Source organism: Scatophagus argus, chromosome 12 (assembly GCF_020382885.2).
Source record: "Scatophagus argus isolate fScaArg1 chromosome 12, fScaArg1.pri, whole genome shotgun sequence".
NCBI classification, from domain to species: Eukaryota; Metazoa; Chordata; class Actinopteri; family Scatophagidae; genus Scatophagus; species Scatophagus argus.
This window is the reverse complement of record NC_058504.1, coordinates 14,504,569-14,517,466: the sequence shown is the minus strand read 5'-3', so window position 1 is coordinate 14,517,466 and position 12,898 is coordinate 14,504,569. Positions and strand designations below refer to the sequence as shown.

The following is a 12,898-nucleotide window of genomic DNA, read 5'->3' as shown; positions in this document are numbered from 1 at the left end:
ACACGACTGGACACCAGACACAAGATTTCATCAGCTTTATTTTTTCCAGTTAGTCTAAACATCACATCACCCCAGTGTACTGCAAAACAATCAATAAAGATTTCTGTCATAATATTCTTTTTAAAAAATATTCATTGTTAGTGACTGATTGCTTTGGCTGTAGTGACATTTCATTGGATTTCATAGATTGAAGCTTGGGAAGATTTTCATTTTATTTATTAGGGAGTTAATATTTTTGTTAGCTATCATTACATACAGTCAGAGGTTAAGGAAGTAATCAGGAATAATGTTTACCAATGGACAAGTTTAGTACTTCTCATCTTTTCTTACTGAAAAGCATTGTGATCAGGAAACTGAGCGGGTTAAACAAGTTTTAAAAATGTGCAGCTTTTAAAATCTGTTACATTGTGCTTTTCAGAACTAACACACCGCAAACAGCTGTAGGTGGCAAATGATACATTCAGTTACCTTGAACACTTGAAAACTTCAAACCAGCCAGGGAACAATTCCAACTCAAACAAATCTCTCTGAAAACACAGACGATTTAAAATAAAGTTACTTATACAGCAATAGGTCGTTAAATTTACAGTATATTAAACATTAAACACCTTACAGAAATTACACACGATGGTGAGCAAAAAATTGCACTGAAATCAAATCAATGGTCCTAAATGTTTATGAAGTATTTAAATTTGTAATGGAAGCATTTCCATTTAAGTGGACCAAATAATTCAAACCCACACTGGATCCTGAAATCATTTTTATCCTTTTTAAATCTGGCAAGTAGCTGTACAATCTCTCCGATTAATTCACTGATTCACACGTTAAAATACAGCCGCTGTGAATGTGGCACACAAATGCCAACAACTCTATATGCCAGCAGAACAACATGGCAGCCTCCTGAATGAACGCCATCTGGTGTCGGGCCCACATTACACAGTTTACACTGACTGTGTGACCAAATATACCAGAAAGGCATCATCATGTGAATAGTGATTACCACAGGACAGGAACACAAAAAATGTTACAACATCAGACTGCACCTACTTTATCGGCTCAGAAAAGAGCTCTGTGATAGCGTGTGCTGATGTAATGATGTGTGTTAACAACTAAGGTGTATGGCCATCACTTTAATGGCAATACATAGCAAAATACTAAGCAGGGAATTGTTAATGACACAAGATTTTATCAGGGAACTGTCCTCAAACAGACCAGGTTGAGGTCAAATTAATTCTGTATGTTAGCTTTTTGTTAGTGAGTCCACGGCGCAGGTTTAAATGTTGCAAAGGTCTTATTTAAAACACATACTGACCGGATGGATCCTTCTGAAAATCATCCTTGCCTTGAAAAACACTATCTTGAGAGTGTTTATGTATTTTTTTTCCCCAACACAGACATGTCTAAAATAGACTCTAAATGTATATGTAAATGCACTCTAATAATGCACAAAAAAACCCCCAATGTGATAAAATTGGCACATCAAAATAAAATGTGTCACTTTGTGCGGTAATGATCGAACCTCTTTAGGATGCTGCATTACGATAACGAAGACAGATTCCACACAATTCTGTGGAAGCCATGAATGACTTGTTGTATTTTGGTTGTATCAAATACTGCAATCACAAAATCCTGGATTAACCACTAGAGATTAGGAACTAGGTAAATGAGTGTGTTTTGCTGATATTATCATTAATAACACTGTCACCATGGTTCTGTTCTCCTGAGTGTAGCCTCGGTGTGATTAAATATACAGTAAAGGTTGTTTTCTGTAAATGGGTTACGCATTAAATCCCATGATGCTCGTATGAGGAGTGGCTTTGTTCATGTTCATGTTTGGTAAGCAGAATAAATAGTATGATAAATAGTGACATTTAAGACATCAAATAGCACCGTGTTGGCCCATCAAATGGTTGCCACCATCATAGCATCACATTTTATAGGGAGTATCCCTGGAGAACTATTGTCAAATTAATGATTAGATGTCAAGAGGCCTCACTGAACATCACTCATTTGGCAAAATGAACTGAATTAATATAAAGTGAATGCCATTCTTTGAAATAATACTGTCAAGAGTAGGAGGTTGTAGTCGTTGATGAGGTCTAACAAGATCTGAGAATAATTTTGGCAAATACAGATGTCTTTGACTAATCAATGTCAAAATGTGACTATAATCAGTTATAATGCAGGTGAGAAATAAGATGACTGCCAACCTCACAGGTAAGAGTGAATGAAGACCGTATGGTGGCGACACATGATCAACAAGTCACCAACTTAAAAAACAGTACTGCACAGAAAAAAATGTCCACTTAAAACGACCTTACACGAGCCACTATATAGTATCATGATAAACATCATACTATCTTCTTCATTTGAAGAAAATCTTCTCGAGAGCAGTTACAATAAAAATCAACTAATCACACTGACAAAAGCAAACATCTCGTTACGAAGAGACTGACTGAGAAGGGGTGTCCTCGCACAATCCATCTTGAGTGGCGGAAATGTGGAGATGCGAACTTAACTTTGGCACACTGAATGAGGAGGGCTGGCAGAGAGGCGAGGACTGAGCCTGCAGCTGTGTTATGGCAGTGTTTGGATGTGATGAGGGGGTTACACACTCATAGCCCTTTGTTGAAGTAGACCCTCTCCACTCCTGGGTGGTTGGCCCGGATTTTCTCCTGCAGCTCCGGCTCCAAGCGGCTCACTGACATAGAGCTGGATTGGGATTGGGGGAGACATGCGGGTGTTAACGGCTCAAACACATACACTGCAGATGTATTATGCAACTTTTCAAAAGAATGGTGCAAACTCAGCATATACAAAACTAGGGGGAAGCCAAGAGTCTACGACGGACTGATTACTACTACCTCAGTTTCATGTGTGAACGTTTCACTCACCTCTTCTGAGGGAACAATGCGCAGCACAGTGGTGTGGCAAACACCAAGCTGAAAAAGATATGCAGATCTGTGAAACACACAAGCTTACAGCCCAGAATTCTTATCAAATTATCTTAATCACACTGATGCAAAAAAATCACATTAAAATCCAATTTTACCCTTTCCTGCTTGCACACAATGGCCTAAAACAAACCAGATAATAAAACTACTTTAATGTTAAAAGTTAAGGCAAAATCTCTGACGGATGACGGATTTAGATTGTCTCATTCATTTATATCGGCATACCGCCCACCTCAACCACCGCTTTTGCGTGTGTGGGTGTGCTAGTTGCCAGGATGTGCTGCTCAAATCACTGCTAAACTAAAGGAATGTTACACGTGATTTTAATTGGTCGTTCTGGGGTCACAGGACGTTTGGCGGCGCCAGGAAACACCAGCGAGACACGTGGGATGATACATGGATCGTTTTTTTAGGGAAAGACAAAACAGGAGCTTTGATGTGCTTGTTTAAATTAATAAGTGTGTTGTGATCTATGCCTACTGACTACGTCTTGACTGTTAATAAAAATTACTTAGGGAGACACTGAATTCACATAAAACCTGGCACCAAATTACAGAGAGATGGGCTGAAAGAGCTTCATGACATTATCAAATCATTATGCCTAATGATGACGTTCCTGCTGCTGAGATACTTCACAGTGACTCAAACATCAGCTTTTAAAGTGACATAAATCTTGCGATTACTGACATTTAATATCCCTTTAGTAAAGAATTAGGTTGAAATTTCAAAGAAATTCCACATGGCTGCTTATCAGGTGGACCATCTTTGACGACTCACCAGAATCCCACCAGGCTGACTTGAATAGGTGCACTCATCCATGGGAACTTCTGAAAAGACCAGGCAGAAAAACGAATGAGGGGCACAAAAGCAGTGGCAAATTCCCATACTAGAGTGGCCTCATGTCCTCAGAGCTTTTCATGCCTCTGATGTGTGATTACTAAACGAAAGCCGAATGGCAGATGCAACATGGGACATGAGGTTCCCACCATGAAACAACCTTGTTGGTATTTCAAATCTGTGATGAAGAAGTTGAGACTGAGGATGTTCCTCAGCAGCTCCATACTATACTTTCCGTTTTTCTTTCCATGCAACCAAGCCAGAGATATGCCTACCTTCAGAAAGGCCTTCTTCTCCAAATGGTTCATTAAAAACGGAGGGATGGCTGAAAAGACACGTAAAATATCACTACAAAATGCATTTTCAAGTAAAATTGTAAAAATATAACACAGCTAGCGTCTTTAAACTTCTATTTCTTTTAATTTAACAATGCCAGCGACTGCCAGAGTGGACGTAACAAATCTCATATGTAAGGTGTCTAACTGGACTTCTGATACAAAGATGTTCATACCCATTCCTGGAGAGGCCATGAGGATTCTGGAGACCACAACCTGAGAGATAGCCTGCTGTGCAGCTTTGGTCGACTCTCCTAGCCTGTTGTCATTGTCATCTGTTATGGGAATGCCGTGTTTAAGTTCTCTGAAGACAAAGAGGTAAAACAAATTCAATCAGAGGGATCCATCAAGTGTTAAGATGTTTCAAGGAACACTTTCGCTAGCGTCGTGTCTTCTCAAGGTTGACGCCACTGTGTATTGTGGACACGCTGAGTGCCACTTGTCCTCCTTACCTTTGTCTCATCAGAGGGATGTTGATACAGTTAGCAGCGGCTACAGCAGCAAAAGGGACAAATCGTCCAATCAGGGGTGAGATGTGCTACAGCAGAAGGAGGACATATATGAGCAGGAGGGAAGACATTAATCACTTGGCTCTGCTGTACGTTGATAACACAACCAATGCCGAGACCAGTTGAAGTCTAAGGTTACTGCATATTTACAATTGCTATACATGATCATATGTATGGACAGGCGCTTCTACCATAAAGCAGGATGTATAAACAAGAAGGACGTGTACGGATCCCGATGAAAGCTGGCGAGACAACATGCCATGACAACAAAACATGACCCTGTAAACAAACACAGCTCGTCTACGATAAAAGAGGCTATTTGTGCGTGGCTAACTTCATGTCAGCACCCCCATGCGGGTGAGGTCAATACATTAAAATGAGATGTAGAGAAGGGTTAGATGAACTGATACCTTTGTTAGTGCATTAAGTCCTAGAGCGGTGGCGACCGCCCCTGTGGTGGCAGACACATAAGCTGTGCCGAGCTGACTGTAAACAAAAGAGTCATCAGTCACATCACACACACACACAAAAAGAAAGAAAAATAAACTACAAGCAAAAAAAAATAATTGTTGAATTAAAGGGTTAATGTGAGCCAGTGCCACTGCCAAGGTGACTGTTTCTCACCTGACTGTGATTGGAGCATCGCCACTCCTGTTGGTATAGTTGACTATTGCGTTGAAAGACTGATTGATCCACTGCCAGAACAACACGGCTGGAGTTGTTCTGTGTGATTGCAAACAGCAGAGTCGTAAACAAGGCAAATACAAATACTGTATTTTATCACCTTAACAGGTACAACTGAAGGTTGAATTTTCCGGTTTGGTTTAGCAAGTATGAAAACTTGTGAAAAGATTCTAAGTTTAAAGAATACTATTAACCACAGAGCACTAACAGACGTTAGGAAAAGCACAGGTGTTACCGGTATTAACAATGGCTCTGTTCTATTCGGGTGTTCCAGTAAATGTGACAACAAACCAACCCACACAATATATCCACCCTGAAACCGAAACAGCTAAATGGAATCCTGCCATCATTAATTTCATTATTTGCGTCTTTTTTTTAATTTCTCAGACAAAATTACTATCCTCTAAAGTTCCTATACTGGTAATAGTTTCATTACCATTACAGCATTTAAAGAGTTAGACCAAAAGCTTGAGTGTACGAGTCTCAAAACAAAATCCTACAAGTTCTTACTTGTAAAACGTCATCATGCATCCGGTGATCGTCATGTTCATTGGAACTTGTGCTGACATGCGGCCAATCAGGATCATCTTCTCCCCGGTGTCAGGATGGAAAGCTGAGTCAAAAATATACTTGGCTTTCCACAGTTCATCTTCTGTCAGTCCTGGGGAGACTATACCTTGCCTATGAGACAGTAAAGGTAACATTTAAAGCAAATTCATATCAGCACTGAAAGCAGTTCCTGATACTGGTGGACTGCTGTCCTTCTGGCTGTAGCCTGGTTTACCTGTAGTCAGTGATGATTTTGTGTGCGTGAGCTAGTTGTTCGTCGGTGAGGAGGATGTTCCTGGGGTCTGTGACAGTGAAGAAATGTTTAGCCCGGCCCACAAATGTGCTCTGTTCCCACCGGGGCTCCTTGATGTTTATGGAAGTGGATAGCTCTGCTGCCATATTTATCTGGACAAAGAAAAATGTTACATCAGCGATTTGTCAAATTCAAGGTTGCCTTCATCCACAGGGAGCAGGAACAGTAATCTGAGACAAACACGCGGAATTAAAGATGTACTGGACCATCTGAGTCTGATTAGTTAGTTATCAGGAATAACTGTATTGTGTCGTATTGGGCTGATATTGTTGCAGGACTCCAGAGTCCTGCTCCAGCACTCACCCGAGGAATTACACCCCTTCACTTCTTGTTGTCTTTTGCAGACACGAGTCAGTGAAGGAGGTCTGATGAAAATAAAGCCTCTTTCTGGTTTGCCATTCTGCTTATTCAGCATAATGTTGCTATGGCGATGGCTGACCTGACACAAGGGTTGTGAAGCACTAAATTGCAAAGCCCTATTAAGATTAATAGGCAAACCACCAAACTGTGGCTGAAAAGTTGCTTTTGAAAAGTGGCAAAGCTCCCTGCATGTACACTGTGAACAACTGGCAATCTGGCTATTGTGAAAAAATGAACAAAGTATTTCTTATTTTTAGCAATTCACCACAAAATGTGTCGGGATAAAGTGAGAAAAATACAGCTGGTTATGCAATATTTGGGTTTTACTTTCATTCATTATCTCCAGCCCAAATGAGTATTTCATTCAAACTATGCATTTATCATTTCGCAGCACAAAACCAGACAGGACTGGCTGGCAATGAATGGACGCTGCACTATTAACCACATCTGCTTTGTGGATGTGCATGCAGCTTGCTCATTCCTTCCTGTGCGTGGCTCCATGTAACCCAGTCTGATCTGGTTTTTAACCATTTGTTCCAACTACTGGGAGACACCAAAGTGCAGCAAGTCAGTGCAAGGTCTGCAGCAGCATGATGAAACTCCTCCTGGAATTGCACCAAAGATGGCTGCTGGACTGACCAGAAAACAAGAAAAGTCTTGTTTTCTTGCGGTTTTGACGAGCAGGATCCATGCTGCGCCTTTAAACCGAATTAAAACTCCATGGGGTTCTCACGAGATGACAACAAAACAACCCCCCCCACCTCCTCCACACCCCCCCAAGCTTCTGTAATGAAACACAAAATCACAGTATGGACTGGTTTGAACCGTGGCTGCAACTCACTTCACGCTGTCTTAGCTCTGTTAACAGCATTAATATAATAATAAATGAAAGTAATATCAGAGGAGTGAACTTTGGATTGACGCGGCCTTTGATCTACAAACCCTCAACTGTTTCTGCCCTCGCTCTGAACCAATCAAAGGTGGCCTGCGTGGCTACACATTAACCTGCAATTCACAATATTTTCCTTACGGTCAAATCAATCGAATACGAAGCGCAGCATGTCAGAGCAGACATATTAACCTTCCTTTCTTGCGTGTATCGGACATCTATTACACTGCAGAGAAAAGGCCACTTTCTATCAGTGGTCGCATGGTAAACATGCTCCATGACTGGATACGGTTAATTGTTCAACCCGACGTAGACCAGTCAAATCTGGACAGGAACTGGAGGTGTTTCAGCATCTGGACAAGGGGAATAAATCCTCACCAAACAACAGAAACCAAAGTGTTATCATTTCAAAACGACTAATTAGGAACATCTGTCCGTCCCGATAATTGTCCAGCTGTGCGCCCCAGATTCAACTAGTATCAGCCTGCCACATCTACAGGCAGGCTTCCTCAAGGAGCCAAACGCGTCTTGACAGCAGACGCACTCCCGAACTCAGACACAAAGTGCACGCTGTTCATGTCCGCGTCGATGTCTCCATGTATGCAAGAGGAATAAAAAAGAAAAAGAAAAAATACGGCCGGGTTACTTACTGCACTGTGGGCTCCGGTGGTCCACAAGAGGTGTCCCTGAAAGGCTGCAGCCAGCTAATTTTACGTGCAACAGCGTCAGCGCAGCCACACAATGCACATAGGCTCACCGCCACCCCCTCTTCCCATCGTCAGGAATCTTACTTACAAAATAAAAGTCCTGTATCAAAGCAGCAATCCACGCTGCGAAAAAATTAAGAGTTGGGATGGTAAGTGACTGGTACGGGAAAAAAAATAATAAAGTTCTGAAAATGCCTGATGGGTTTATTTTTTTGACTTTTCTATTGAATAGTTAATCTCAGCTAAACATCTGAGGTGACAACTGAAGTTTCATTTCACTACGTTCTTGAACCGAAGCTTTTATTTTCATCAGGGAGCTGCGCACTACATCCGTTGATTTTATGACATGTTCGCCGCATTGATTCACCGGCAGTAAATCATTAATAACGGGTAAAACCTTGAATTTTCACTCTCTCGCACCCACACACACATGCGCGTCTCTGTGTGTCCTACTCTAACATTAATAGGTAACACAGCATATAAGGAATTCTTAGGTTTATATATAACACAAAAAACAACAAAACACCCTCCACGGCTTGGCTTCAACTCAACAATCTTACCCCTTTAATGTTCCAAAACCATCTAACCCAAATAACAAAAAATAAAAACATTAATAAATTTGCTGCACACCTTCGCAGTAAGACTGATCATCAGCGCTCTTTTTGTGTTTCTGTTTCCATCTAGTGGTGACCAGTGAGAGGGAAGAACGCCACAGCCTGTACCTTAAGGAAATACACGATGAAGCAACTTCAGTCTTTATTTCATATAGCTGTGGCTGCAAAACATAAAGTTATTATTATTATTTTTTTTACAACTGTTGTCATTTATACCAATACTGACTGCTTAAATGAACTACATTAACTCCCATAAGAGACAGCAGAGCAGAAAAGAGAAAGATACTTACACTATGACAGAGTATAAAAAAGAACACAGTCTGTTAGTGCCATGTGATAAAAATCAAATACAAAAGTGCAAAGAGAACAGGCTCATAAATGCGACATCTAACCCTATCATCTCACTTCAGAAAATAAACTGCTGTGCGTCAATTGCAAAAAGAAAAGAGTTCACATTAGATTTACTGGAACCTTTGACTTAAGGTCATGCCAAGTAAAAGATGCAGTTGTATACGCCGACACACTCTGGTCATCATTAAACACCCTAACACAAAGATTCCTTACACTTAGTTGTTATTCTCAGAATCAGTTCATTCACGTTTCCTGACAAACCAGCAGGTATTGTGATAGTTTTGTTCATAGTAGCAATCATTTCTAGCAATAAAAAACATCATGCAGAGAGGAAAAAGTTGAAAGGGGTAAGTCACCACAAAATCAAAAACAAATGTTTCCTCTTACTTGTAGTGTTATTCATCCATTTGGATTGTTTTGATGTGAGTTGAAGAGTTTTGAAGATATCGGCCATAAAGATGCCTGTCTTCTCTCACATATAATGGAACCAACAACAATGTCGCTTTCCAGAGGTCATGGTCTGGTTGCTCAAGCTGATCCACACAGAATCGGCGTGAGCAGTTTCATGCTGGAACGATTTTCTTTCTGCCAAACTACACCGTAACACTGCGCAGAATGACACACACATCTGCCAGAGAGGTTGTTCGTTTACATCCCAACCTGTCACAAGCACCATCTTTAATGTTACCTAGCTTAGTCAGCTTAGTTAGCTAGCATCTCGTCCCTCCTTTTGTGCTGTGATACGGACAGAAAATAGTTCCTACACGAAACTGTCAAAACAAGGTCTGTGGATGACTATCTTGAGTAACCAGGTCATGATTTTTGGCACTTTGAGCACCACGAGCCAGAGTGCCACGCAGTTCTATTACACTGAGAGAAGGCAGACATTTCAGAGGCAGATATCTTCAAAACTTAACACGAAAACAATTTAGATGAACAAACAGCGCTACAGGTCAGAGGAAAAATAAACATTTTGATTGGGGGGGGGGGGTGTAGGGGCTGTACCTTTAAAAAGATGGTGGACGTTTAGCTTGGTGTGACAGTTTCCATTTCATTGTGATTATGGCACACATGTTTTTGGTCCATGGCATTATGAATACTTATTTTCGCAAGCCTCTAGACAGCCTCTCACCATCCTCACCAATGATCTTTAAAGGAAGTAGTCTGGCGTACGTCGCGTCACGTGGGGCTCTCCTCTGCGCGGTGCAGGGTCAAACTGTAGGCTAAAGCAAAAAAAAGGGAGGACTCCTCATCAACTCTCATTCTGATAATTATTCTTAAAATAAAATGCCACAATCCATACAAAAAAAAGACACTTTATATCAATGTAAAAACAACAACAACAACAACTGGACTTACAAGGAGTATTTCAATGTGTCGTCAAGTTCCATGATTGCTGCCTGGTTTCCACAACGATAACAATAGTTTGGTGCACTGAAGATTGTCACTACATTGCGATCATGGCACCAATTGTAACCCTAGATCAAGACATTATCCGCAATGTTACCTGTTTTAAATTCACAACATGTTATGCCAAATCTGTCTCTGACTAACAAAATTAGTGCCAGTGGACTAAGAAAGGTCAAAGTACCTCCATCACCAGCTGGTGGGCTCTGGAAACCAAAGTTAGGCCGTTTGCGTGGTTGAAAGTCTCGGAAATATCCTGCCCGAAGGTGTAACCAGCACCACGGGGTGAGATGCCCCAGCCACCACGGTCATCTGGGTCTGACCATAACAAGTCACACATTGGACCCTAAAACAGGGAGGAAATATCAGCATTGCAGATCTACAGTTTTGGGATATTGTAAGACTTTGTCAGGACTGGAACTAAAAATTATTTTCAGTATCTCTCAATCTGCTTATTATTATCGTATTTTATCTCTTGATTGATAAACTGTCCAAAAACTGCGAAAAATGTATCATAATTTCACAAAAGTGGACATGTTGAACAGTTCAGCATCATAGAAGAAGAAAAAAGAAAATGTTCACATTTTAAAAGCTAGAACCAGTGGATTTTTGCTCAAAATTTTTCCAACAAATTGACCGCTGGATTATTCAACTAACCATTTCAGCTCCACTTTATAGAGAAATCTCACATATGTGCATGTATAGCAAATTATGATGTGAAAAATGTAAAATCTTTGGTAGAATCCTTGCAGCTACGTGCACCATCATAAATGCTTTAAGATCCAAACAATATGACAGTATACTGCAAAATAATTAATCATCTAGAAGGTCCATTAACAGAGGTCCCTCAAATGTCAAATTTACATGAACTGAATTTACCTCATGAGGAACCTCCTGCAGGCGATCCAGCGCTCTGATGTGTTCCAGTGTGTCTATTGAAGGGGACAAACCTCCATGGAGGCAGAAAATCTGACAGAAGAAAGAGATAATAAATGACAGTCCCTCTTTCTTTTTGTCATATGCTACAAGTGAATACAGACCCCGTACCTGATTATCTACCAGTGCAGTAAGGGGCAGATAGTCAAACAGATCTGTGAAGTACTTCCAAACATTGGCATTTCCATATTTCCTTAAACACTCATCGTAGAAGCCGTACACTTGTGTGATCTGTCTGCTCTCGTGGTTTCCTCTGAGAATTGTGATTCGTTCACGAAACCTTACCTACAGAGAAAAACGTATTCATGAACAAAAAGGTAGGAACAATCAGCAGTGAACTTCATCCTTCACACAACTCCAAATTCATATCCCAGTTTTAGCTCATGTTTAACAACATCAGTGGCAATCTTGTTTTTTTGTCTGTTTGTTTTACCTTAAGTGAAACCAGGAGAGTAACTGTCTCCACAGAATAGTAGCCTCTGTCAACATAGTCTCCCATGAAGAGATAGTTAGTGTCTGGAGACTTCCCCCCAATCTTAAACAGCTCCATTAGGTCATGAAACTGACCATGTACATCTCCGCAGACTGTCACCGGACATCTCACCTCCTGCACATTGGACTCCTTTGTCAGGATCTCCTTGGCCTTAAATAAAGCAACAAGAAAAACACAGGGTGATTAACAGGTAACACTAACTGTGGTGCAGTGCAGGAGTGCACAATGGGCATGTTGTCTCTCAAGCCCCATTAAAGCCCAGACACACTGAATATTCATGCTTTCTTATTTTAGAAAAAAATACATCAGACTGATATAAAACCTGCTCTGGCAGTGCCAGTGCGCTGAGGTACCCTGAGTGGGTGTAGCTAGTGAAAACACATTTGCAGCCATGCTCCTCCATCTTCTTGGAGAGTGGTCTCCCATAACAATGTGCTGCATGCAGCAGCAGTCAAATGGTGTGCTCCATAGCAAGGCCACATGCTTTAGCTAACGCTGGTCCAGGTGATACTGCTAAGCCTGGCTGTTCAGGAGACGTAACACCTAACGGTCTGCTAGCGCCGTAGAAAGCTAATGACAAACAGCCCGCCTCTCTCCCTGCGCAAACCTTACCTTTTCGCATAGGACTTTGACCTGATTCTCTGACAGCTGTTTACACTCATTCAGTTGTTCAATCCATCCGTCCAACTCCTTAGTAAATGACTTGTCGTCCATGCCTGGTTTGCCGCCAGCTAGCAAGCCGACCAGCTTTAAAATAAACCTCTCGCTATTTCGTTACGTTTTGGTGGCCCGGCTACGCTACGTCCTAGCAAGCTCTCTGGTCACTCGCAGCGTGTGTGCGTGTGTGTGTGTGTGTGTGTGTGCGCGCTCCGCGAAAACGAATGCGCCAATTGCCCTGCGTCTCCACAATATGGTGGGACAAAGTGTTTATTTCAGCTGATACAGAAATGATGTACTTTG

General features: G+C 41.3%; 2 protein-coding genes across 4 annotated transcripts; both read right to left on the bottom strand.

The window, feature by feature from the left end:
• Positions 1-20: 20 nt before the first annotated feature.
• On the bottom strand, positions 21-8,215 carry sfxn1 (sideroflexin 1). The gene is made up of 11 exons (XM_046405949.1): positions 8,081-8,215; positions 6,104-6,273; positions 5,830-6,000; positions 5,260-5,358; positions 5,046-5,121; positions 4,579-4,664; positions 4,303-4,430; positions 4,067-4,116; positions 3,732-3,781; positions 2,895-2,942; positions 21-2,712 (listed from the first exon to the last, which is right to left on the bottom strand). Exons 2-11 carry the CDS (start codon positions 6,265-6,267, stop codon positions 2,616-2,618), a joined length of 969 nt encoding a protein of 322 aa, XP_046261905.1. The 5' UTR covers positions 6,268-6,273; positions 8,081-8,215; the 3' UTR covers positions 21-2,615.
• Positions 8,216-8,678: 463 nt separating this feature from the next.
• On the bottom strand, positions 8,679-12,887 carry LOC124068049 (serine/threonine-protein phosphatase 2A catalytic subunit alpha isoform-like). Of its 3 annotated transcripts, XM_046405942.1 has the most exons (8): positions 12,551-12,887; positions 11,879-12,088; positions 11,557-11,730; positions 11,389-11,478; positions 10,694-10,855; positions 10,462-10,580; positions 10,244-10,325; positions 8,679-8,859 (listed from the first exon to the last, which is right to left on the bottom strand). In XM_046405942.1, exons 1-7 carry the CDS (start codon positions 12,650-12,652, stop codon positions 10,253-10,255), a joined length of 930 nt encoding a protein of 309 aa, XP_046261898.1. In that variant the 5' UTR covers positions 12,653-12,887; the 3' UTR covers positions 8,679-8,859; positions 10,244-10,252. The 3 variants fall into 3 exon arrangements, with proteins under 3 accessions (XP_046261898.1, XP_046261897.1, XP_046261899.1); XM_046405941.1 differs by lacking the exon at positions 8,679-8,859 and having other exon boundaries at positions 8,861-10,325; positions 12,551-12,886; XM_046405943.1 differs by lacking the exons at positions 8,679-8,859; positions 12,551-12,887 and adding an exon at positions 12,261-12,528 and having other exon boundaries at positions 8,861-10,325.
• Between the last annotated feature and the right edge of the window lie 11 nt (positions 12,888-12,898).